Source organism: Capricornis sumatraensis, chromosome 5 (assembly GCF_032405125.1).
Source record: "Capricornis sumatraensis isolate serow.1 chromosome 5, serow.2, whole genome shotgun sequence".
NCBI classification, from domain to species: Eukaryota; Metazoa; Chordata; class Mammalia; order Artiodactyla; family Bovidae; genus Capricornis; species Capricornis sumatraensis.
The window spans coordinates 98,748,499-98,774,873 of NC_091073.1; the positions used below are offsets into that span (position 1 = coordinate 98,748,499).

Here is a 26,375-nt window from a genome sequence, read left to right on the forward strand (position 1 = left end):
CTGATTAGGTTCATTTTTCTCCACCATTGATGTCTAAATCTGTAGCCTGCCTGTTGCACAAATCCTGTTAGGTCAGTTAAGCAAAAATTCTCCCTATACTTTGTGTCTCCTCTCAGCAATTTTCCATCTACTGACCTCCTTGCTCTGCTGTATTTAATAGATTTGAAGTTGAACACAATCAATCTCTCCTGTTGCATGACCTCTCTTGCAATAACCTTTTTTTTTCTTTCTTTTTGGCCACAGTGCACAACACATGGGATCTTAGTTCCCCAACCAGGCCTCTAACCTGTGCGCCTTGCATTGGAAGCATGGAGTCTTAACACTGGACCACCAGGGAAGTCTTGTTGCAATAATCTTGAATAAAGTCTCCCTTACTGTTGTAACAAATGTCAGAATAACATTTCTTTAACACTCCCAACCGTGACCCTTGGTTGAGTCCACTTCCCTTGAGAAATTACAGAAAGAATGTGGATGGGGGACGGTAGAATGTGGGAGGCTTGTGCGATCTGGGGCACCTTGGACAGACTGAAAGTCTCCAGAGTCCTTAAGAAGTGGAGATCATGAGTGTCTTCCACTTTTCTGTGACTTGGTAGAAAGGACGCCAGGCTCGGATTCTAGTAAATGTAAGAAGTCTTATTATTAATAATACCATTAAGCCTTATCTTTTTAGATTCCAAGGAAAACTGATAATTTATTAAGACTAACACATTTCTCCTATACCATGTACCTCATATATTTTTGCCTTTTTAGTGGAGTCAGAAAAATTAGGTGTCAGATTCAAAACAGAAGCCACAAACTTTCCATCATGATCTACTCTCACCAGAGAAGGGCTTGTCAAGTGTGTGAAGTGTGTGATCTTGGGGTTGACTTGGGGTTTCTTTGATAGTCTTTATTTTTATTCTAGAGCTAACACCATCTCAGGTTTATAATCTGGCCTCTTCTGTCTGTGTAAGCTCTATCCAGCCCTGTGGGACTTCCCTGCTGCTGCTAAGTCACTTCAGTCATGTCCGACTCTGTGTGACCCCATAGACAGCAGCCCACCAGGCTCCCCCATCCCTGGGATTCTCCAGGCAAGAAACACTGGAGTGGGTTGCCATTTCCTTCTACAATGCATGAAAGTGAAACGTGAAAGTGAAGTCGCTCAGTCGTGTCCGACTCAGCGACCCCATGGACTGCAGCCTACCAGGCTCCTCCATCCATGGGATTTTTCAGGCAAGAGTACTGGAGTGGGGTGCCATTGCCTTCTCCACTTAAAAAACGATACTATAAAACCAAGTGTTGAGCAATACAGAACCCTTGTCACAGACTTTTCCAGCCTGAGGAGCAGATTCCTGACTTTGTAGGTCAAGAGGCTTGGCCTTTATCACTCAAAAGAAATGGAAGAGGCATCAAAGACCCACTTAATGTACTGTCAGAGTTGCAAGGGTGCTTGGGAATCATATTAGCATTTTTGAGGACATGAGTCTGCCTCAGACTCCTTATAAACACAGCTTGACTCAACCACTCTATGACTGGCATCCTTGGAACATGAAGTGGATACTGATCTTTGGGGCCCTTATTGGGTCTGGCATCTGTGACCAAGAAACATTTTCTGGGTAAGTTCCTTTTGGACTTATTACTTAGTTCAGAGATACAGGAACCTACTAGATTTGGACATGAATGGCTGATTGTACCTCAGGTGGTATGGTGCTGGGAGGGAAGACCTGGATTCCTGTCCCAGCTGTGCCCCTGTATCATCTTGGACCGATTACTTCTTTCTCAGGCTCAGTTTTAGCTGTCTTGTCAAAACTAGATGGTCTTTGGTCCCTCCCCAGCCCAGTAATTCCTGCCAGTTCTTTCTTCCTGGTTTATTCCTAAGGTCAGTTTCAGGCATCTCCTACTTTGTTACTCCTGTGCTATGAACTACTAAGATTTACCAATTGTTTCTAATTTCTGCTGTGTTTTGTTCTTGATTATTCACTGAGTTGTGTCTAACGTTTATGACCCTATGGATTGTAGCTTGCCAGGCTCCTCTGTCTGTGGGATTTCCCAGGCAAGAATACTGGAGTCGGTTGCTCTTTCCTTCTCCAGGGATCTTTCTGACCTAGGGATTGAACACGTAGCTCCTACATTGCCAGGTGGATTCTTTACCGCTGAACCACCAGGGAAGCCCAGTTTCTGCCATACTTAGAGGAAAGCCTGGGTCACAGGCTTCTTGGCTTCACCTTCCTGTTAACGGTTAAGGTTTGGCAGACCCTTCTTGGTAGCATCTGGCATATGGAGATTTGATGGGTCTTGCTTAGCCTTAGCTATGAAAGGCAACCGTACACCTGTTCATTCTGTGTGTGCACGTGCACATGCACATGTGCTCCACGTGGAATGCCTTTTGGTTTACAAAGGAGAGGACATTTGGGAGGTAGGAGAGATGAAAGGATGCCATGGTACCCTACTGGAAGATTGAATTCTAATAACTCATTACTGCATAATGCTTTGCCGTTTGCAAAGAGCTGTCACGTACATTATCTTTTGGATCACACAATTCTGCCAGGCAGGGGTGTTATTTTCCTCAATTTAAACAGGAAAGAAATTCAGCCTTAGAAAGATTAAGGAACCTGCCCAAGGCTACTTAGCTGGTAAGCAGGGGAGTTGGAACTCTGAATGCAAAACCCAAGTGCAGTCCATGGGGTCACAAAAAGTCAGACATGACTGAGCAACTGAACAACAATCTCCAGAAAGAATCCTATATCTAACTGATTTGTCTATATCTGTTAGTTTACTCTGTATTATACTATCTGGCTAAAGGGACTTTGAGATTGTTTATTGAAGTAATTACTTATGTGTGATTGAGTAATTTTTATGTTGATGACTTCCGTTCACACCTGGTCTCTACTGCCAAATAGCTCAGAGCACTTAGGCATAACAGGTGGTAAGGGAAGGAGGTTTTTCCACAGGCAGCTCAGCAGTAAGTGTGTAATACCTACATTTGCTGCTATGTGGGCTGACGCATAGAGCTCTCAGGCTCCCACTGCACCTATTCACATGGCTGAAAAAAAATCTTTATTTCTCAAGATACAGACTTCTCATATAATGCAGTGGACACCTGGGTTGATACTGCTTGCCTGGGGTCTGGAGTGCTCACCATAGGAGCTTACACAGAAAGCTCTGTGTGCCTGAGCAAATTGCAGACAGTTTTAATTAATAGTGTTATCCTTACCCCCAAATCTTTCTCGCCTTATAGTAGGGAACCCAGCAAAGGTGGAGGAATTCTTCCTGAGGTCCATAGACATAGCCTAGACACCCAACTTGGTGAACATTTAGAGCAAGGGGAAGTTGTTCTCTGAGCATTCGAGTGGTTGGATAGCCAGGAAGCAGGTTGGGTTATAGGGGGAACAGTGCTAATGGAGATGGAGGTGATGGTTTCATCCCCCCTACACCCTCACTCTCTGCTCCTTCCGCCAATCTCACCTACCTCCCCAGTCTCTCTCACTCTGCTGGTGTCTTCTGTCCTGGGCTCCGCTCATCTTAAGGATAGGATGGTGGCCAGGATGCCTAAAGGTGTACAGCAAGCAGAGAACAGGAAAGAGTTGCAGAACTTGTAGCATTGGCAGTAACTGGTAAGCATTTAAGAGTTCCATGAAATCATCTCAGATGTGGTGGCTTCTAAGACTGGCTGGGGATGCAAGTAAGAAAGGCACAGAGAATATGCTGCTTGGCCACCCACATGGTGAAAGTGGGGAGGGATAGAAGCTCAGAACCAAGATGACTACTGACTGTCCAGAACATGGGATGAGTGTGAGAGTGACAGAGTGGATCACTAACCATTGTGTTGGCAGCAGCTGCCAGTCCAGGTATTGGAGAGCACCAGAGTTAAGAAGAGCTGTAGGAACACCTACCTATGGGGAGTAGGAAGGGTAAAAATGGCAACCTGCAAACCCCAGCATGTCCCCCTCCCCAGGCCAATTTTCCATCTTCAGAAAGAGCTTACATCTTTAAAAAGATTTCCAGATGGTGGAGATAGGTTATGTTCCACCACCCACACTCTCAGGGTGCATTTTCCAAATAGAGACAAAGACAGTGAGGGCAAGAGAAAGGCTGCCCTTCACCTGGCACCCACTTACGTTTTTTGTGCTTCTAGGTATGGATGAACTTATGTCCACGAGAATAATGTTAGATCCTCCTTGCCTCCTGCCAGTTTTTAGTGCCATCTGAAGATTGTCCTTAACATTGTCTTTTCTGGTTGAGGAAAACCTTATGGGTGATGAAGGTTGGTCCTAAAGCCTGGGTGAGAGATTGGCTAGGCAGATAAAGAAAAGGGCTGGATATCCAGGCAGAGGAAACAGCATGTGCAAAGGCATAGGAGGGCAAAATGTATGGTGAATTTGGGATTTGAGTGAGGCTGGAGCCAAGAATGTGTAGGAGGGAGAGACGGAGGAGAGACATGTGGGGAAAGACTCTATTCTGTATCAGCTCTTCCGCCCTGCCTGTCTGCATGTTACAGATGTGTCTTTATCCTTTGGAGCTGGGCTAATTAGGACGTAATGAAATGAGCTGTGAGTTTAATCATCATCAGGGCCAATTAGATTCCCTGTACTCCCTTGTGGACTGTGCCCAGGAGTATGAAAGTTCTGGTGTGAAGTTATCACTTCGGGAGAATTAAAGCACATGGTGTGGATGAATGTGTAACATGATTTTAATATTCTTAAGAGCCCATTATTCTTATGTTCCTCTTTTTTTCTCTTCCTATTCCTTCTCCCTCCTTGTTCTCTTTGTGATACTCTAGTCAATGCTGTATTTTACCGATGCCTCATTTTGCTAACAAAGATGCCAGTGCACAGGCACTTTTCAGAACACCCATTTAAAAATTTTTATTTATTTTTGATCGGAGGATAACTGCTTTACAATATTGTATTGGTTTCTGCCATACATCAACATGAATCAGCCATAGATATAATATGTCCCCTCCCTCTGTACCTCCCTCCCATTCCACCCCTCCTCCTCCCCATCCCACCCCTCTAGGTTATCACACAGTCCCTGTTGAACTCCCTGCGTCAAACAACAAATTCCCACTGGCTGTCTGTTTTACATTTGGTAATGTATGTTTCCATGCTGCTCTCCATTCTTTCTTCCCTCTCCTTCTCCCACTGTGTCCACAAGTCTGTTCTATGTCTATATCTCCACTGCTGCCCTGCAAATAGGCAGAACACCCATTTTTAAGATGCCTCTTTTTCTGGAGTATTGAGGACAGGTTGTGACAGAGCATGAGTTCTACAGATAGGTCCTGGTACGCAGCTAGGAGGAAGGGTTTCCCTTTTGTTTTAAACCTGTTACTTTTGCAAGGCTGCTTGCCTGTATCAGGGAAATGGTGGTTTGATTCCCCATCTTCCCAGGGCTGCAGTCCAACATCTAGCAAGTCTGTCAGGTTCGGACTGATACCTGCCAGCCAGTGGCTTCTCCACTGTGGCCTCAGAGACTCCCATGGGATGCACTTGGCTGCCCACCTCTCAGGACCCTGTGGAGACCAGATGAGCAGGGGGAAAGTGAGGCTTCAGCAATGGCGTTCCCTTCAAATTTGCTGCCTGCAACAGAAGCAACTCTGCAGCGGACCTTACCTCCTTAGAGGCTAGACCAGACCCCCTGGAGACCCCCCAGAAGTTCTCAGAACAAAGTTAAGCTCTGAGAGTTCATCCGGATTAGACCGGTTTTCTGATGAGGAGATGCTGATCTGCCACGTGAGGCTGCACGTTTAGCTCCCTGTGACAGAACCATTTTCTCTGTCAACAGGTCCTTCAGCCCACAGCCGTCTCCAACAGCTCTTCCCGCATTCATTTGTGTCAAAGGGATGACGCATGTGACAGTGTTGAGTGCCGATTCATTCGGGCCGTCACCTAGCAACGGCCTAATGGCTCCCCTGGCTCTCTGAGCCGGCTGAGAGCACAAAGGCAGCTTTTCAGGCTTGGCCTTCTCCCACCCACACACAGGACTTCGGGGGCCTCTACCCCTGCTGCTGCCGCGGGAGCTAAATGATGTATAGGAAACAAGTGCAGGACGAACAACAAAGGGGGACTTGGGACTGGCCAGCTTCCTTCTGGGCCCTGTCAGAGCCCCATTGGGAGGATGAATCCCAAATTCAGCCCCAGCACCATGCATTTGTGTAGGGCTCCGGAGCTGGAAGAGCCTGGAGAGCACCCAGCCTCTCCCCTCTTTGCTAAGAGGAAAAATAACTAACCCTCCCAGGATGGAAGGTCTGTTCGCTTTCCTTGCTCTTTCCAGCGTGGACATTCAGCCAGTTTCAGTCCTAGACCTTGACAGTGAAGAAGTGCCTCTTTATGTCTTGAGTTAGCTTTGCGTGTAGCTCAGGAACATTCCTTTCTGCAAAATATATATGTTTTTCATTATAAAGTAATATGACCACATTACAGAAAACAGATACGAGGGGAAAAAAGTAAGTCATCCATAATCCCATGACCCGAACATAAGCACTGTCAGCATTTGCTATATTTCCGTTGTCTGTTTTTCTTCCAATGCATCTGCTTTTTCCATACTTACAGTCATGGCATACATACAATTTTGTGTCCTGCTCTTTCACTTAATATTTCCCTGAAAGTTATATACCATAAGCACTTTTTCATATTTGCCACGTAGCCTTGTTTTTAGTGGCTATATATTATAACCAAAGACTAGACCATTTCCTTTCATTATGTCTGGGATAGTAGACCTGGGGTTTATTTGCCAACTGAAAGCTTTACCATTATCTTTTGCTTTTTTCCCCCACTTTCTCCAGGCACCAAGTTTTCAGAATTAACGTCAGAAATGAAGATGAGATCAGCAAACTCAATCAGCTAATGAATTCAGACCACCTTAAGGTACCTAGTTCTCTTTCTCTTGAGTATTAGTTAACCATGGTGGGAGAAGACTCTTGTAGCACTGGCATTGTTATTCCTGAAGAGTTTCTGTGTATAATCCTATATTAATCAACATGTCTTTATACAATGGAGAGAGTTGGTGGGGAAGTGCTCTCCAGGGAGATGGGGTCCTCAGCAGAGGGCTTCATCTTTTTGCCATTGACTTGTTACTCCTTGAGCTTTGCCGTGTGTTGCCTGCTGGGCAGGCCTGACCAGATAAAACTGTGGAACAGCAGAAGTTTGCCCTTGTGCAGAACTCAGCTTCTCAGGGACCACCCAGCCTTTTGGCAGTTGTTCTAGAAGAATGAGTTCATTGTGGTTTTTACCTGAACTATCCTTTAACCTGGTTTCACTTCTTTTCTCTTCAGCTCGACTTGTGGAAATCTCCCTCTACCCTCGGTCATCCTGCAGATGTCCTCGTCCCTTCTTTCAGTCTGCGGGAAGTCAAATCCTTCCTGGAGGACCATGGCTTAGAGTACTCAGTGACTGTTGAAGACCTGCAGGTGGGTAGGCCAAGGTCCCTCCACTGGTCTTGCATAGGACCAAGCAGCCAGAGTGGACTTGGAACATTTTCAAGTTCTGGCCTCATTCTTCTCCAGTGAACAGATGAAGACATTGAGGTATATGGAAGTAAAGTGCAGTGACTTGTTAGAGGAATATGTTGTGCTAGAAAGGGCTTACATGGCAAAAGGGCTTACATGGCAAACCAGTCAGATCTGGATCCAAATCCTGATTTTGCTAACTACTAGCTGTGTGATTTTGGACAAACTGTTACCCTCTTGAGACTCTGTTCCTTCATCAGTAAAATGGTAACAGTTATACCTACTTCATACAATTAATTGAGATTAAGTGCTTAAATGTACATAAAATGTCTAACAGTGCATGGTATGTCATGGCTTTCTCACAAGTATTAAGTCTGTTTTTTCTTTTTTGAAATCAAGAGGGAAGAATAGAATGTGTGCTGGTGGGAAGGTGCTGAAGGCCAGTCATAAAAAATATCCTTTGAGAATTCTTTCAAAGGATGTTTGGTCCAATGGCTTCACACTTTCATTGCAAGGGGGAGAAGTTCAATCCCTGGTCAGAGAACTAAGATCCCACATGCCATGTGGCATGGGCAAAAATAAATAAATAATAAATAAGCATGGTTGGTGAAAGGGAGAATGTTACCAGCAGCCCCTAGCAGAGTCAGCGTCACTGCCCAAATCAGACACCAGCCTCACGAGCTGTATTTGAACAGCAGGACAGTGTCTGGCTCACGTTCTCTCCTTCACCGAGGTGGGTTGTGGGCTAATTGGTGATTTGGCCTGGGAGTTTCCTGATGGTGTGAGCAGCTGTGAGCTTATTAATCATCCTCACATGTCACAGACATCTGCCAGGAACCTTCAAAGTAGGAGTGGTTGTAAGAATTTCTTTGTTTCTGAATGGTTTCCCAAGCTGGGTATTTCAGAGGCACTGGATACCAGATGCAGGCTGACGTCTAGAGAATTCGTAGTATAGAATAACCAAATGGCACATATGTTGCTTCCAGGGAGAAAGTGAGTTTTGAATGAGGTGATGTACATTGGGCTCCAAGAAGTAAGATTTTATAGATACGGGGAAGAAATCTGACCCCCTTTTACACCTTGACATTTGTGCTTCTTGATATGTGTGCTGAGGGTGCTGCCATCTTGGCCAGCCCATATCCCAAGGTAGAGTGGAAACAACATGAACCTCTGTCCCCAGAGAATCACTTTGTAATGTTGCCATGTCTGTTTCAGACCGTTTTAGATAGTGAAGACCGAAAACTGCAACGCAATGTACGCCAAGAATTGAGCAGTAATTGCTTTAACTATGGGGCCTATCACACCCTGGAAGCTGTAAGTATTTCAGAGCAGGTGAAGATCAGATCATTGGCCTTCTGGGTTTTGTAACCCCTCTCCTTACTTCCAGGAGGTGTTAGTCCCTAGTACAGTATGCCTACAATGAGGGGTTAAAATGTGTACACTTCAATTTCTTTCTAACTCTTGGGTTGTTTATCTCCTAAGAGCAGAGTGAAATGCAAACTGAACATTTACTCCCACATGCATCCTTCTTTTCTTAAGCAACCCCTCAAAGAAAACCATGAAGTAATTGCAACCATTTTCAGTCCTCGTAATTCAACCTTGTTATATTCCACCAGAATCCCTGTACTTTATTCACCCAGATTAAAGTGTTACTTATCCCAGGCAAATAGACAAGTGATTATTTCCAAGGTTAACCAAATATTTCCACTCATTTATCATGAATACTTATAATGTATATTTGTTCCATAATACATGTTGGTGCTGTGTTTAATTTGAAATCACTTATATAAATGGCTTTCAAGGTAAGCCAACCCTTCAAATAAGAAATTTGGAACAGAATAATTTAATGTAATATTGGAATTTGAAGAACCAAGAAGGACTGGAATGGAACTGAATCACGTAGCCTATGGTTTTCTTAGGCCGCTCAATGTTTTTTCCTTAGTCTGGAAATTCTCTGCTAACTCAGGAACAAACCCCAAATCTAAACTGGTATTCTGTTTCCTATAGCTGAATATATATCCAAAGATAGAGTTCCTGGCATGCTTTTCATGAGGCATATACTTTGAATTATTTTTCTTTCAGATGAGGTTTTTTTCCCAAGCTTTTTTTCCACTTCTTTCCCAGGATTGTCAGTAGCTTTGTTTATTGTGTACACTTGGCCATACTGCCTCTTGATCCCTCTTGTGACCAGTGACATACATCTGCAACACAGCTGGATAAAGTCAGGAGTTCAGTCCAGGGCCATGGATGAAAATGGAGCTGAGGCCCACACAGGGATCCAACCCATGATGATAGCCTCATTAACATGGGACACTCCTGAGCTGAGCTAACAGGTTGCAAATGTCACCCAAGATTCTGGAAACACCATCCCCTCACCTGACTGTTGCAGGATCCTCACATTCCTATCCACTCAATTTTGTTCTCTGACTTGAGGTATCATTGTCATCTGGCTTGCAGCAGAAGGCTGCTCGTATTCAGTTCTTTCTAAAAACAGCTTTTAGAAGCACATATCCCACAATCACTTGAACCTTCTTAGGTCTCTAAAGGGAATTCCATGTTTGTCTCTGCCAGGGTTTCTAATTTAAGACCCTTTGTGCATATTGTTGTGGTGGCAGTTACTTTTGTTATTGTTGTGGGTAAGCTTTCCCCTTGTGTTGGCACTGTGAATTTGCAACCCCATGTCTGGACACAGCTTGTTGTTTTAACTTTTCCTGAGTAATTCTCCTCTCATGACTCCAGGCAGGCATCTGGCTTTTGCTCCACTTTCTAGGGTTGGTGGGTAGAGTTTCCAGGCTCTTTTCATGGCCATAATTACCACTTTCCAGCTCCAAGTTGGAACTTGCTCCTTGCTCCAAGCAGGGTCCTTTGCCCTCTACTCCTCTTCCTGGTTGCTGTAAACCCTCAGAACCTAAGACAGATATCTAGCCGTGGGGCTTCATCTTTTGTCCTGTACTCTGTTAGCTTGCTCTCTCTTCATTTCTGGCACAATTTTTCCTTTTTTGTTTTTTTTTTTTTTTTTGCTTTTAAATTTGGCTGGGACTCATTTTCATAGTATTTTATCTGGCTTGCCTGTATATTTGAGAGCGAGTTTCTTGCTCAGTCTGCCATAATGTCTGCAAGTCTGATAAACCCTTTAAACTTGATTTTATTGTGTATTGATTGCACACTTTCCTTCTCTGTAAAGCTCCTTCTTTCAAATTTAAGGTCTAAATATAAATTCATTTATTTCCTTATTTCAGCCCTCAAAAAGTTTGAACAACTAAGGTGGATGAATTCCATTTAAAGCAAACCTTTTCTTTTTTCTGAAAGCAAATGAAAGCATTCATAACCTTGCTTTATTACAGCTCTTCAATTGAGAGATCAAAGTCTTTAGAAGAATCACTTCCAAAGTGGAGTGCTTGTACAGTGGGGTGTAAGCAAGATAGTCCACTGGAATGGAGGAATAAACTGTTGCAATTTCTATTTATATTTCTACATATATTTTTTATTATTAATGTAACAACTTTTGTTTCTATTTTTTGTTTTATAATGTACATAATATACTTGTGTGGTATTATATATATTTATAGTACATGCTGAATTTTCATTCTAACTGATGGGAAAAGTGATGAAAAAAAAAGGAGGAGGGTTCTTTCAAGAATCTTGACTAAATGGGGCCCTTGCTGGTTATCTAGACTCAATTCAGTTCAGTTGCTAAATCCTGTCTGACTCTTTGTGACCCCATGGACTGTAGCATGCCAGGCTTCCCTGTCCTTCACCAACTTCCAGAGCTTGCTCAAATTCATGTCCATTGAGTCCTTGATGCCATCCAACCATCTTGTCCTCTGTCCTCCCCTTCTCCTCCTGCCTTCAATCTTTCCCAGCATCAGGGTCTTTTCAAATGAGTCAGTTCTTCTCATCATGTGGCCAAAGTATTAGGGCTTCAGGTTTAGCATCAGTCCTTCCAATGAATATTCAGGACTGATTTCCTTTAGGATTGACTGGTTTGATCTTCTTGCAGTCCAAGGGACTCTCAAGAGTCTTCTGCAATACCATAGTTCAAAAGCATCAATTCTTTGGCACTAAGCTTTCTTTGTGGTCCAACTCTCAATCCATACATGACTACTGGAAAAACCATAGCTTTGACAAGATGGACCTTTGTTGGCAAAGTAATGTCTCTGGTTTTTAATATGCTCTCTAGGTCGGTTATAGCTTTTCTTCCAAGGAGCAAGCATCTTTTAATTTCATGGCTGCAGTCACTATCTGCAGTGATTTTGGAGCCCAAGAAAATAAAGTCAGTTGCTGTTTTCATTGTTTCCCTATCTATTTGCCATGAAGTGTTGGGACTGGGTGCCTTGATTTTAGTTTTTTTGAATGTTGAGTTTTAAGCCAGCTTTTTCAGTCTCCTCTTTTACTTTCATTAAGAGGCTTTTCAGTTCCTCTTTGCTTTCTGCCATAAGGGTGGTGTCATCTGCATATTTGAGGTTATTGATATTTCTCCCAGCAATCTTGATTCCAGCTTGTGCTTCATCCAGCCCAGCATTTTGCATGATGTACTCTGCATATAACTTAAATAAGCAGGATGATAATATACGACCTAGACTAGTATAGTGCAAAGGGCCACACTTTTGGAGCAGTATCTGTATAAGTGTTTCTACTCTTATTTAATGGACTGTAATTTTGTGGACAAATAAAATGTGTTTTTCTCTAGAAAATCATAGAGATGGATTCTTAGGCAGTCTGCTTAATAATAAGCATTTCATAATGTCAACCCCAAGGTTAGGGGACTATAAAAAAATCATTAATATCAACAAAATAAAGTTCACAGATAATACAGCATGCTTGGGGCTGGTGCACGGTGATGATCCAGAGAGACATTATGGGGAGGGAGGTGGGTGGGGGCTTCATGTTTGGGAACGCATGTACACCCGTGGTGGATTCATGTCAATGTATGGCAAAACCAATACAGTATTGTAAATTAAAATAAAGGAAAAAAATATATAAAGTTCACAGATACCCATCTAGAGCTGAACAAATTTTTTAAATGCCCCGTGTTTACTTTTTCACGCTTCAGATTCATAAAGAGATGGACTTCATTGTCAAATCTTATCCTCGCTTGGTGAGCGCGGTGAAGCTTGGGCATTCATTTGAGAACCGGTTGATGTATGTACTGAAGGTGAGGTTCCATGCATCTTGAAGGGCCCGACTGGACTCAGGCTCCTGGTTCCTTGTGTCTAGGACTCAGCCCTCACACTTTTGAAAGAGGCAGCTTGTAAGGACCTCCTTGACTTCAGGGAGGAGGGTGAGGTGGGGATACCTCTGCTCAGGTTAGAAGTTGTTCTGACACAGGGTCCCCTGCTTCTGCTTGTTGTGAATGGAGTTAGAAGGAGCACATCCCTTTCCAAGTTTTGACTGAAAGGCAGGATCAAGAAGAGGTGAGTGGACTTCCCTGGTGGTCCAGTGGTTAAGAATCCATCTGCCAATGCAGGGGACCTGGGTTCAATCCCTGGTCTAAGAAGATTCCACAACCTGAGGGGCAACTAAGCCCGTGCACCACAGCTACTGAGCCGATGCTCTAGAGCCTGTGTGCCACAACTACTGAGCCTGCAGCTACTGAAGCCTGTGAGCCCTAGAGCCTTGCTCTGCAACAAGAGAAGTCACCGCAACTAGAGAAAGCCCACGCAGAGCAATGAAGACCCAGGGCAGCCAAGAAAATCTACAAAACTTGAAAAATGAAAGAAGTGGGAGGTGGTTAGTGTTTCAGAAGGCTTTCAGATTGGCCACAGTCTTTTGCCTCCATTCCCATCTTCTGTAAATATGAAGACAAATTGGGATGGGTCTAAAAGTTCCATTCTGCTTTTTAGGGGTACTTATTGGAAAAGCAATCTAGGAGGGTAATTTTGGGGTTGGTGTAATTTTAAGCCCAGTCTATGATCCTTGGCTGCATTAAGACTAGTTTCCAGATATTTCTAACAGATTTTAGGTCTATATTGGCAAAAGAGGCAAAGAATTTATGGCAGTGACATAAATTACATAAATAATCCAGAAAAATGAATAAAAAGGAATTTGGAGATATAAACCATGGAACAAGTGATGGTGCCTAGAATTTGTCAAACCGTTAGATCCATATAGGTCCTGAGGGATCCAGGCTTACAGCAGTGGTGAAATTACCAGTGGGAGAAGCCCTGCCTTTGAGCTGGTTGCTGTCAAATAATCTACATAAATTTAGATTATTTGCCAACTGATGGAGAACTTTGCTTCATTAGCACCAAACTCTGACCCAAGGGGACCCAACACTAAAAGGGAGCAGTCAGAATTCATTTCATGCAGTGAGCAATAGTGAACCCTCCCTTCCTCATTTTAAAACTGATTTCATTTATGGCATCAGGTAGAACAGGCTGGTTCATGCACTTTTGTGTCTCTCTCTGCTGAGACACCATTTGAGGTCATTCAAGAGACATAAAGCGAAAGTGAAGTCACTCAGTTGTGTCCGACTCTTTGCGACCCCATGGACTGTAGCCTACCAAGTTCCTCCATCCATGGGATTTTCCAGGCAAGAATACTGGAGTAGGTTGCCATTTCCTTCTCCAGGAGATCTTCCTGACCCAGGGATTGAACCCAGGTCTCCTGCATTGTAGGCAGACAGTTTACCATCTGAGCCACCAGGGAAGTCCATTTAAGAGACATAATATTATCTCTAATCACACTGACATTATAATTCACAATAGCAATTGTTTCCCCTTCCCATTTGCTTCCAACCTTGGAGTGGTTCAAGCTGCCTGGAGCTGTGGTGCTGCAATTGGGCCCTGCCAGTCAGCTAATTAAGCTCCTCGACCTGGAGAAGCCTGATAAATGGATGGTGCCCTGAGGAACATTTGGCCTCTGAATGATCTTAAATGGTTTAAATGAATAGGGGCGAGCTGGGAAGAAGAGAAGAGAGGTGAGTAGACACACAGCCAGACAGAATGGTAATTTTCTGGCCTCTTTTTCGTTCCAGTTCAGCACTGGAAAAGGCACCCGGCGGCCGGCCATTTGGCTGAATGCAGGCAGCCATGCCCGTGAGTGGATCGCACCGGCCACGGCAATCTGGACTGCGAGAAAGGTCATGTCGCCTAGTATTAGCAAAAAATTCTGCAGGGCCAGGGGTGCCCTGTACTGTACTATGCAGCTGTACCTGGGGTGGGGGTATGGTAGGTTAGGAGGGTACTCTCACAGGAACAGTAGGCTGGGGGAGTCTTTTCAAATTGGCGAAACAAAAGATCAGAACCCCACAGTCAGCCTCATAGTTTAGCTAAATGGCAATGTCCGCTCATAGCAGTGAGCATACTAATAATGAGCTGTAGCAGTGGCCCCGAATCACTGACACATAGTCAGTCCTGCAGGAAGGGACCAGGGCCTTCTCAGCAGCAAGGCTCAGATAATTTTTACCTTCAGTCCCTTTCAGGCTCCCCTGGCCCTCAGGGACCTCATGCTATCGCCATGCTCTGTCCCTCTGGAAAGTCTAGTTTAAGCCAGTTCCAGGGAGGAGGGGTGGTGCGAGTGGAGGATCCATCTTCCCCAACCCTAGCACAGGGGCTCATATTCCTAATAACTATTATGATGTGTGATTCTCCCTTCCCTTGCTCCTACCCCCTGGAAGGAAGAATAAACCAGGCAGCCCAGGACTCATTGAAGTTGATGTCATCAGGTAGCCATGTTCCCTCAGATTCTGAAGTGCTCTGTGGGCTTTGCAGAGAGCTGCACCTACAAGGGTGGCAGGGAGACTGCCAGAGGGTAGATGCTGTTCTAGGAGCTGGGCATCTGGGGAAGATACTCTGACTTAGATCTAGCAACCCAGCCTGCAAAGACATAGCTGACAAGCATTTTGTCTTTGCTTAGATTGCATGTGATTATGGGAGAGATCTGGTCATCACCTCCATCTTGAAGAAAATGGATATTTTCTTGTTGCCGGTGGCCAATCCTGATGGATATGTGTACACTCATACTCACGTGAGTAATACTGACAGGTGGGCTGGGCTTGGAGTTAAGACCTGTTTGTTGATTTCCTTGCTTTGTGACTGCATAGACCTTTATCTATGACTTTAGATAAAAATTCCATAAAATGTGCACTTTAGGAGCTTCCTTGGGGGGGGGGTCTCATTTTCCAGTCATTCTCTGGGCTGATGGTTACCAGGGAATGTTGTTTTTTCTTATAGAGAATCGTCTAATGAACTCCCTATTATGGATCTTGAACAATTATCAACACTTTACCAATCTTCTTTTCATTTCTTTCCCTCACACATATTTTTTTTTTTCCTAACGTGTTTTAAAGCAAATCCCTGACATCAGGTTACTTCATTCAAAACTTCTTTAGTCTTCATCTCTAGTTGATGATAATTAAAACACTACCACTACAACAGTAAAAAAATTGGATGGAAGTTTTTCAATGTCATCTGATATCCCTAATTATCTTTAAAATGTCTTTTGAGTCAATTTGTTGAAATTAGGATCCAAATAAGGTCTGTACCTGTATTTGGTTGTTACAACTATGCAGGCTTTTTAATTATACAAGGTCTTCCCCACCCCTGCCCTGCCCCCACATGTCTTTTAGAACGACATTCATTTGTTGGAGAAACCCAAGTAAATTGTCATGTAGAATGTGTCGCATTCTGAATTTGCCTGATGACTTCTTTGTTCTGTGCCATTTAATTTATTCCTTCATCCCCTGTGTTTCCTGTTCACTTGTGGTCAGATCTAGGTGCTCAGTTGGAGTCAGGTCAGTTTTTTAGGCAAGGGTTAAATAGTTGCTGTGCACTTGCTATCACATCAGTTATCACTGAGGCTGATAATGTCCATTTGTTCCACTTTGACTGAAGCCCTAAATTATTCAATGGATTCAGGTGGCATCAGGTCATTTTGGGGAAGTCCTTTTCTCCCGATCAGGAGGCTAATTCTCCCTTCTGGGGAAGGAGAGGAGACTGTGCAGTTAGAGAAGGCTGAAACCCTGATGATCCTCCAGATCTCTGAAGTTGCCTCCAGAACTTCAGGCAGCTTGCCCCATCCATGGTGCCATCTCTATAATAGGCCCCCCAAAGAAAATCTTCACCTCTTCTGTGCCCTGACCCATCTCTGAATGCTGTTTCTTCTTTGGTGAATTTTTCAGAACCGATTATGGAGGAAGACACGGTCTGTAAATCCTGGAAGCACCTGCATTGGTGCTGATCCAAATAGAAATTGGAATTCTCATTTTGGAGGTAGGTGGGGGAGAGAGTTATTAAATCCTGATACCTCTGGGTAGCCTGGTCCTCAGGTCTCTGAGCTGGCAGTGAGGGAACTGGTTTGTAGGCTATCTCCATTGCTGGTTCACTGAGAAACTGGGCAAATCCCTTACTCTGTGTATCACTCTATATTATTGTTCACTGTAATTTTGAAAGGGAATGACTGAGCAGTTTCTGTCCTCCTGAGAGAACACTATTATCTTTAAAACTATTCTATCTTATACAAATCCATGGGCTGACTTTCTACCTGGCTGTCCTGGTTCCTGGGCAAGTTACTGAATGGTGGAAAGGCTCTTGGTAGTAACAGAAGAGAGCAATTAGCACTATTACCCCAACAGGCAGGATGACGTTGTGAAGATTAAACTATAGCAGTTTACCCTTCAGTTCAGTTCAGTCGCTCAGTCGTGTCTGACTCTTTGCGACCCCATGAATCACAGCACGCCAGGCCTCCCTGTCCATCACCAACTCCCGGAGTTCACTCAGATTCACGTCCATCGAGTCAGTGATGCCATTCAGCTATCTCATCTTCTGTCGTCCCCTTCTCCTCCTGCCCCCAATCCCTCCCAGCATCAGAGTCTTTTCCAAAGAGTCAACTCTTTGCATGAGGTGGCCAAAGTACTGGAGTTTCAGCTTTAGGATCATTCCTTCCAAAGAAATCCCAGGGTTGATCTCCTTCAGAATGGACTGGTTGGATCTCCTTGCAGTTCAGGAGACTCTCAAGAGTCTTCTCCAACACCACAGTTCAAAAGCATTAGTTCTTCAGTGCTCAGCTTTCTTCACAGTCCAACTCTCACATCCATACATGACCACAGGAAAAACCACAGCCTTGACTAGATGGACCTTAGTTGGCAAAGTAATGTCTCTGCTTTTGAATATGCTACCTAGGTTGGTCATAACTTTTCTTCCAAGGTGTAAGCATCTTTTAATTTCATGGCTGCAGTCACCATCTGCAGTGATTTTGGAGCCCCCAAAAATAAAGTCACTGTTTCCATTGTTTCCCCATCTATTTCCCATGAAGTGATGGGACCAGATGCCATGATCTTCATTTTCTGAATGTTGAGCTTTAAGCCAACTTTTTCATTCTCCTTTTTCACTTTCATCAAGAGGCTTTTTAGTTCCTCTTCACTTTCTGCCATAAGGGTGGTGTCATCTGCATATCTGAGGTTATTGATATTTCTCCTGGCAATCTTGATTCCAGCTTGTGTTTCTTCCAGCCCAGTGTTTCTCATGGTGTACTCTTCATATAAGTTAAACAAGCAGGGTGACAATATACAGTCTTGATGTACTGCTTTTCCTATTTGGAACCAGTCTGTTGTTCCACGTCCAGTTCTAACTGTTGCTTCCTGACCTGCATACAGATTTCTCAAGAGGCAGGTCAGGTGGTCTGGTATTCCCATTTCTTTCAGAATTTTCCACAGTTTCTTGTGATCCACACAGTCAAAGGCTTTGGCATAGTCAATAAAGCAGAAATAGATGTTTTTCTGGAACTCTCTTGCTTTTTTCCATGATCCAGTGGCTGTTGGCAATTTGATCTCTGGTTCCTCTGCCTTTTCTAAAACCAGCTTGAACATCTGGAAGTTCACAGTTCATGTATTGCTGAAGCCTGCCTTGGAGAATTTTGAGCATTACTTTACTAGCATGTGAGATGAGTGCAATTGTGTGGTAGTTTGAGCATTCTTTTGCATTGCCTTTCTTTGGAATTGGAATGAAAACTGACCTTTTCCAGTCCTGTGGCCACTGCTGAGTTTTCCAAATTTGCTGGCATATTGAGTGCAGCACTTTCACAGCATCATCTTTCAGGATTTGAAATAGCTCAACTGGAATGCCATCACCTCCTCTAGCTTTGTTTGTAGTGATGCTTTCTAAGGCCCATTTGACTTCACATTCCAGGATGTCTGGCTCTAGATGAGTGATCACACCATCATGATTATCCGGGTCATGAAGATCTTTTTGGTACAGTTCTTCTGTGTATTCTTGCCACCTCTTCTTAATATCTTCTGCTTCTGTTAGGTCCATACCATTTCTGTCCTTTATCGAGCCCATCTATGCATGAAATGTTCCCTTGGTATCTCTAATTTTCTTGAAGAGATCTCTAGTCTTTCCCATTCTGTTCTTTATTTCTTTGCATTGATCGCTGAAGAAGGCTTTCTTATCTCTTCTTGCTATTCTTCGGAATTCTGCATTCAGATGCTTATATCTTTCCTTTTCTCCTTTGCTTTTTGCTTCTCTTCTTTTCACAGCTATTTGTAAGGCCTCCCCAGACAGCCATTTTGCTTTTTTGCATTTCTTTTCCATGGGGATGGTCTTGATCCCTGTCTCCTGTACAATGTCATGAACCTCATTCCATAGTTCATCAGGCACTCTATCTATCAGATCTGGGCCTTTAAATCTATTTCTCACTTCTACTGTATAATCATAAGGGATTTGATTTAGGTCATGCCTGAATGGTCTAGCGGTTTTCCCTACTTTCTTCAATTTAAGTCTGACTTTGGCAATAAGAAGTTCATGATCTGAGCCACAGTCAGCTCCTGGTCTTGTTTTTGTTGACTGTATAGAGCTTCTCCATCTTTGGCTGCAAAGAATATAATCAATCTGATTTTGGTATTGACCATCTGGTGATGTCCATGTGTAGAGTCTTCTCTTGTGTTGTTGGAAGAGGGTGTTTGCTATGACCAGTGCATTTTCTTGGCAAGACTCTATTAGCCTTTGCCCTGCTTCATTCCGCATTCCAAGTCCAAATTTGCCTGTTACTCCAGGTATTTCTTGACTTCCTACTTTTGCATTCCAGTCCCCTATAATGAAAAGGACATCTTTTTTAGGTGTTAGTTTACTGTTAGATGTATAAATATGAACCTCTGCCCTTTGATGTTATGGAAAGAGAATGAGAATTAGGAGATGTGGGTTCTGAGTTCTAGCTATGTAAAAATCACCCCCACAGTAGTGCCAACTATATGCTATATAGCTTCCCATATATTATCTTATTTATTCTTCTGACCTAGAGAGTGAGTTTTCTTATTGGAAATGGGACAATGGAAGCTCAGTGACAATCTCAAGAGCATACGGTTGATGAGATTTAGGAACTAAACTCACTTTTCCATTCCAAATTCTGGTGGTTCTCTTTCACTGTTCTACAGCTGTACTGATGTTTTGCTTTTGATGTGATGTTTTAATGTAATGGTTTTAATTTTCTTACTTGCATAGACATACCACACAAACCACTGGGGGAAAAATAATGTGATTGTGGGAAAGGAGCTGATAAAAATGTGGCAACTGAGGGCATCAAAGCTAAGTCACAACAGGGATGCTTTCACATACATGTCAGATACCTTTGGGGGCTATATTGTGAAGTAATACAGAAGGCAATAATTTTAAATATCTGTCAAATAATCAAGAGATTTTAGCCACAACAATAGATTATTTTTGGCAGCACTTGGCCATTAGGATCTGAACCAAGAGAATTAGTTGGAGAATAAATGGAGTCATTTTCATTATTAATTAGTATTCATATTAATTATCAAGAATACATATTAATTACTCATTGTAAAATATGACATTAATTGTTGGTGATACAGTACAAGGTCAACTCTATCTATTTAAATGAGTCTTATCAATTTTCCTGCTCAACACTGGCAGATTCAGCACCCCACTTCCACACCCTCCCCACAATATATACACATTGCAGACTAGATTATCAGGGTAGCCAGCAGTGGCCTGTGCACGCTTTCTGCCTCTCCTCTGGGTGGAGAATCCTGCATTTCTATTTCCTTAGCCCATGGGTTAACGTTTCTGCTTGGGTCACTCTCCACAGGAACGGGAACCAGTAGGGACCCTTGCTCTGACATATATCATGGACCCCATCCCCATTCAGAAGTGGAGGTGAAATTGGTGGCAGATTTCATTGCAGATCATGGGAACTTCAAATGCTTCATCGACCTGCACAGCTACTCGCAGCTGGTGATGTATCCATATGGCTACACGACTATGAGAGTCGGGGATGCTGATGAACTGGTAAGTGGTATATGTGTTTCCTCTGGGTGCTGCTACAGTGGTGGTTCTCAGGCTTTGTAGAGAAAGTCCAGAAGCTGGGCTTGTTTCCAGAAGGGCCCAGTGTTCTCTCTCTGTTCTCTGCAATGTGCCATCAGGCCTACTGGGAACAGGAAGAAGATGATCCTCCTTATTTCTGTGTTTGCTGTGAGTTCCAGGATCCACACTGGATGCTGTTTTTCCTTCTCACTTGTCTTTCTGACCAAAATGTATTGCAGACCCACTGCTCGTCAGGAACTGTGGGCGGCATTGTGGTGGGCAGGGGGGAGGTGCTCCTCACTCGGGGTGTGGTCCCGGGGGTGCTCTGTGCTGCATGCAGTGCTTCACCCCAGGATGTGAGCAGACGCTTGGGGTGGACTCCCTGGAGTGGGCCTGACACCTGCAGAGTGACTGCAGGCCTCTCTCTCTCTGCTGGTGTGCTGGAGTGTGCCCCTCTGCCAGGGGTCACAGCTACAGGGCTTATGACTAGGTGTGGGCTAGATTCTGGTCTCAAGCAGGTCCTCTGTGTAGGGCACATCCATATATGGTGGCCCTGTCTCCACCTCCACTCTGAGAACACCCAAACTCTTAAAAGGTTTTCTCTTGAACACACTTGCCCTTCCCTTGTCTTCATGAACATGACAGTCCCTTCCCTCAGGTTAGGTGAACATGGTGATGCCTTTCCTAGATTTCTAATGGGCTGGTGAGCAGCCCTCCAGACCTGTAAAGAGCTGCAGTACAGCACCCCAACTTGAGTTTATAATACACCTGTTTTCAGAGCACTTATCTGGCCTTCTTCCACCTCTCTCCTTACCCTGGTCCCAAACTGGAAGTAAAGAACTGAGGATGTGATAGAAGGAGTTGGAGGAACCATTACGTTTTTCTCACTTTATAGTTAGGCCTTGGCTCTGGTCAGATGGGAAAGAAGGAGGCCAGAAGGGAACTTTGGGTGGTGGGGAGGGGTTGGGGGTGGGGGTTTGGGAATCTTCCAGTCCACTGCAGTACAGAACAGCTGAGGAATGTCTGGCTTCAGAGTCCATTCTTTCTCACTCTAATGATCTCCCTGCTCCTAGGATATGGTGGCGCAGAATGCAGCCAGAGCTATGGCTTCCTTGTCGGGCACTCAGTACCGAGTGGGTTCTGTCGGCTCCACTATCTGTAAGTACTCCCTGAGTTTACTGGTTACTAGGGAACACTTGGAGAGGATACTTGAAGCTGGAGAAGAGCCGCAAGACAGCCTTTTTTTAAATGTTGTAACCTGTTTTTGTTGCTAGTGATAGGCTGAATTTATGTCAAGTCCATGTGGTGGTAGTTGTTGCAGGCAACCATCTTCATCAAACTGGGGTGGTGGTACCAGGGCATGGAGGGGACCCCCTCATCTTCCTGTCTGTAATGAACACATGCATAGCAGGCTTGGTTTAGGAGGTCCTCCCAACAGTCATTAGCATTGAGCTGAAAAAACAAAAAAACTGTGAAGATTCCAGACCTGACAAGGGTCTTGAGACCTATCACCTACAACTCAACCTCAGGGTCAGGAAATACCCTTGTTTTGGTTTCTCGCTGAAGTGTTTCATCTGAGCATTTCACTCTGTTCCTGCTGAGATCCTTCTAGTTCCGTTATTCTGTGATCTGATCTTTAAATTTTTAGATCAGATTGAAGGATATGATTGTTTTCCAAGGCCCTAGCTATAAATGGGAAATAGAAACACAGAACATGGGGAGCTAAGCTCCTTTCAAACAAGTGCCCTTCTCCCCATCTGGTGCCTCCCCTGTAAACAGTTTTCCAACAGTTGGTCTGCCCTCAAAGCCCCTGAAAACTTGCCGATATTGCTTTCCTTTTCCATACTGTACCTTGCTCTCCCGTCCTACTTACTTTGCCCTCAACTGCTGTTCTCAGTCTTCCTCTTCTGCGAAGATTCTCCATCCCACCTCCTAGGTCCTCATCTGTACTCTGAGCTCAGCGCTCTTGTCTGTATTTCACATGCCACCAAGCTGCATAAAGCACTTAGCAGGATGTTGATGTTTGTGTTGCTAATTGCATCAACAAGCTAGTAATTACTCATGGTTTATCATTACTAGTTGTTGAATGGGAACACCTCTGAGAACAAACATATCAGGAGAGGTTCACCACCCTCTATTTAATTAGTCAGAACTGAGCCCTACGCCAAAGAGAGCTAAAGGAACTTGGCAGGAGCCTTTTGAGGAGGTCCTCTCCAAAGATCTCTGCAGGTCACCAGAGTCCTGGTCTTTGGGTCTAAATGCCAGTTTAAAGAATAGCCTTTTCCTCCCATATCAAAAAACATTCTTCTTCCCAGCTGTGCCCAAAGTAAGAGATACTCATCAGATTGCTCCAACAGAATAGGAGAAAGGCTCTCCTGAGTGAGTGTTATCAAGAGACATAACATTTTCTACCTCTTTCAAGAGTCCATCTTCTGTATTTTTAATAGGCTTTGCCTGCCCTCCTTTCTTCCCCTAAATGAAATCAATTTTTGTATAAAAACACTAACTCTCTGGGTTAGGGTGTGTAGGATATAAATACTTGACATTTGCTCCTTCAAGTGCTGACCCTTTCCTTAGATTAATCCTTTTAGATGAATTATAATATACATTTTAGATGAATTATAAAATTTGTGTATATTACTCAATTATACAAATTATTTGTATAAATATAAATAATTCTAAAATGGATTTTCACACTCTCCTGCCTTCTTTGAGCATGTAGAAGAGATTTAAGTTCCTTTCTTCATGACTGAGTGGCCTTCTGGATGTCAGTTGTATCTTGAAAGCCTTCTGTGCTATATTGGCCTGTTCAATCCTTTTGCTAAACAGCCGAACTTATTTTGCTTCTTTAATTCTTGTGTCTGCTTTCTAGAATTTTCATGTCTCCTTCCTTAGGCCACCTTCCTCTAGCAACCCTTTCCCCTCCTCTTCAGAGATTCTGATCTACTAAGGGCTTAGAAACAAATTCTTTGAGCTTGTTTGGCTCATGGGTAGATTGTGAGTTTTAAGGATGTTCATGACAGCATTGTTTAGTTATAGAAGACTGGGAAGCACCTAAATGTTTATCAGTAGAGTACTGAATAAAAATGTATTTGGTGCATTGCTGCAGCGAAATGGAAAAGGAAATGGCAATCCACTCCAGTATTTTTGCTTGGAAAATCCCATGGACAGAGGAGCCTGGCAGGCTACAGTCTATGGGGTCAGAAAGAGTCGGATATGATTAAGCGACTTCATCTCATTTACAGTGAAACATTATGCAGCCCTTGAGTGAATGAGGTGGATCTGTATGTGCTAATGGGAAATAATCTTCAATTGTTAATTGAAAAATAGCGTGTGCACACCAGTGTTATTAGTATGTTCCCAGTTATATTTAAAAAAGAGTAGGTAGGTAGACTTAGCAAGGACCCAAGTAAAGTGACGTTCTTGAATCTGATCACTTTGTTCAGCAGAGGTCCTCTTGCCCTCTTCCTGAATTTAAAACCTGTTCTAAAATACTTGAGCTTGTTATGTAACTTGCTGGTACCATAGTCTGTTTCTTATTCAGCATTTTTCTCAAGGTAGAGAAAATCTGTAGGAATTATACAGGAATTTCAGAGAGATTGGGAGAGCCTATTCCATAACCTTAGGGAACATGTAATTTCAGCTGAAGCAGCATCTCTGCTGCTGCTGCTGCTAAGTCGCGTCAGTCGTGTCCGACTCTGTGCGACGTCATAGACGGCAGCCCACCAGGCTCCCCTGTCCCTGGGATTCTCCAGGCAAGAACACTGGAGTGGGTTGCCATTTCCTTCTCCAATGCATGAAAGTGAAAAGTGAAAGTGAAGTCGCTCAGTTGTGTCCGACTCAGCGACCCCACAGACTGCAGCCTACCAGGCTCCTCCATCCATGGGATTTTCCAGGCAGGAGTACTGGAGTGGGATGCCATTGCCTTCTCCGTGAAGTAGCATCTCTAGAAAATCACAAATGGTATCATAAGAAACAACGTTCAGAAACAATGGAAGAATGAAGGGACCCATATTTTCATTTAACAGACATGTGTATATTATGGGCTTCCCTGGTAGCTTAGTTGGTAAAGAATTTGCCTGAAATGCAGGAGACTGCCACAACACAAGAGACACAGGTTCAATCCCTGGGTCAGGAAGGTCGCTTGGAGAAGGAAATGGCAGCCCACTCCAGTATTCTTGCCTGAGAAATCCCATGGACAGAGGAGCCTGGTGGACTACAGTCCATGGGGCCACAAGAATTGCACACAACTGAGCAACTAAACCACCACCACCATATGTTATATATATAACTAGGAGATATATATATATGTATAGGAGATAAGGATCATTGTGGCTGTGTTGGAGGCTGCCTCCCACACTCTGCAGAGATTGGCTTCTAGTGACCTGAAGGAGTCCAAACAGTGAATTGGTGACAAATGAAAATGAGGATTTAAAATCTCTTGGATTGAGACTAGTGAAGACCTTCATGGTGCAGGACAGTCTGAGACATAGGGATCAGGTCAACATTTGTGTGTTGTAGGCCTGATGACTTCCAGAAAGAACTATAGATCACTAAGGAACCACAGGTTGGCAGAGCTCCTAGCCCCATCCCATCTAGCCCTGAAAGGAACTAGGCTTCAAAGTATTTTCTGTTTTTGACTTAACAGATGCATCCAGTGGGAACAGTATTGACTGGGCATATGATAATGGCATCAAGTATGCGTTCACTTTTGAGCTGAGAGATACTGGTTTCCACGCCTTCGTTCTGCCAGCCGACCAGATTATCCCCACTGCACAGGAGACCTGGCTGGGGCTGAAGACCATCATGGAGCATGTGGAGAACAGCATCTAGAAGAGAGCCTTGTTCTGTCTGCATTTTATAGTCTCTTGTCCACACAGACACAGAGGCCATTATTAAAGAGAGCTTATTCCTTCACACGTGAGTCGGAGTCTTCTGGCTTTGTAGAGAACACAGGTCAGCCACCTGCCAGCCCCCTTCCTTGTAGTCTGTGCATTCTGGCCGTGTGCTGAGAGAAGCACTTCTGCCAGCCTGCTGTGTTTTGGTTCCGCTGTTTCACTGAGCCCTCTGTATGCCTTTCCTTCCACGTAGCTGGGTGGGCAAGCCACACTTAGGATCAACCCTTGCTGGGTGGCATGTCTCTACCTCATGTTTAGATCAAAAGGCGTGTGAAATGGTTCTCTAGTTTCATCTGATCTAGCCACACCCATGGCCTTGCTCTGGTGGGGGCCCCAAGGGAAGTGCTTTGGGAGGTAACGCTTGTCTTTTAGACTGGTCTCACAGATGTCATAGAACTTCCTTTAACTGATCTCACTCCTTCTTGAACACATTTTTCTTTGAAAAATAAATCCCATAGGGTCATCAGTACAGGTCATCCCTTTGTTTTGTTTTTGTTCACTCTTAGTCTGAATATAAAATATAGACTCACATCTCATCACTGGGTCAAAAATTCCCAGATATTACAATTCTGATCACATTCTCCCCTTTATTATTCAGTGTAACTGGGATCCAGAAGGTGATCTGTGTCCTCATAGGTACTGCTCACTCAGAAAGCCTGGATTAAGTGCTGATCTAATATAATAGCAGGATAGCTAAATTATCCCCATCTGTCCTGATGGGCTCACCTCAACTTTGCCTTTTGAACTTCAGAGATCTTTCTCTCACCCTGTTGGTCCTAAATCACGCTTCTGGCT

General features: G+C 43.9%; 1 protein-coding gene across 2 annotated transcripts; it reads left to right on the forward strand.

Annotated features, from left to right (window-relative positions):
* Positions 1-1,527: 1,527 nt before the first annotated feature.
* LOC138080087 (carboxypeptidase A4-like) lies at positions 1,528-25,515 on the forward strand. 2 transcript variants are annotated; one of them, XM_068973013.1, is made up of 11 exons: positions 1,528-1,595; positions 6,761-6,842; positions 7,250-7,384; positions 8,639-8,737; positions 12,477-12,578; positions 14,400-14,504; positions 15,281-15,391; positions 16,545-16,635; positions 20,468-20,667; positions 21,756-21,840; positions 25,331-25,515. In XM_068973013.1, exons 1-11 carry the CDS (start codon positions 1,528-1,530, stop codon positions 25,513-25,515), a joined length of 1,263 nt encoding a protein of 420 aa, XP_068829114.1. The 2 variants fall into 2 exon arrangements, with proteins under 2 accessions (XP_068829114.1, XP_068829115.1); XM_068973014.1 differs by lacking the exon at positions 8,639-8,737.
* Positions 25,516-26,375: the final 860 nt, after the last annotated feature.

Excerpts from the sequence above, each read along its gene's own strand:
- LOC138080087 (XM_068973013.1), top strand. The coding sequence starts at position 1,528 with ATGAAGTGGATACTGATCTTTGGGGCCCTTATTGGGTCTGGCATCTGT. Across the intron at positions 12,579-14,399 it reads GGTTGATGTATGTACTGAAG|TTCAGCACTGGAAAAGGCAC; the intron begins GTGAGGTTCCAT and ends TTTTCGTTCCAG. Across the intron at positions 14,505-15,280 it reads CAATCTGGACTGCGAGAAAG|ATTGCATGTGATTATGGGAG; the intron begins GTCATGTCGCCT and ends GTCTTTGCTTAG.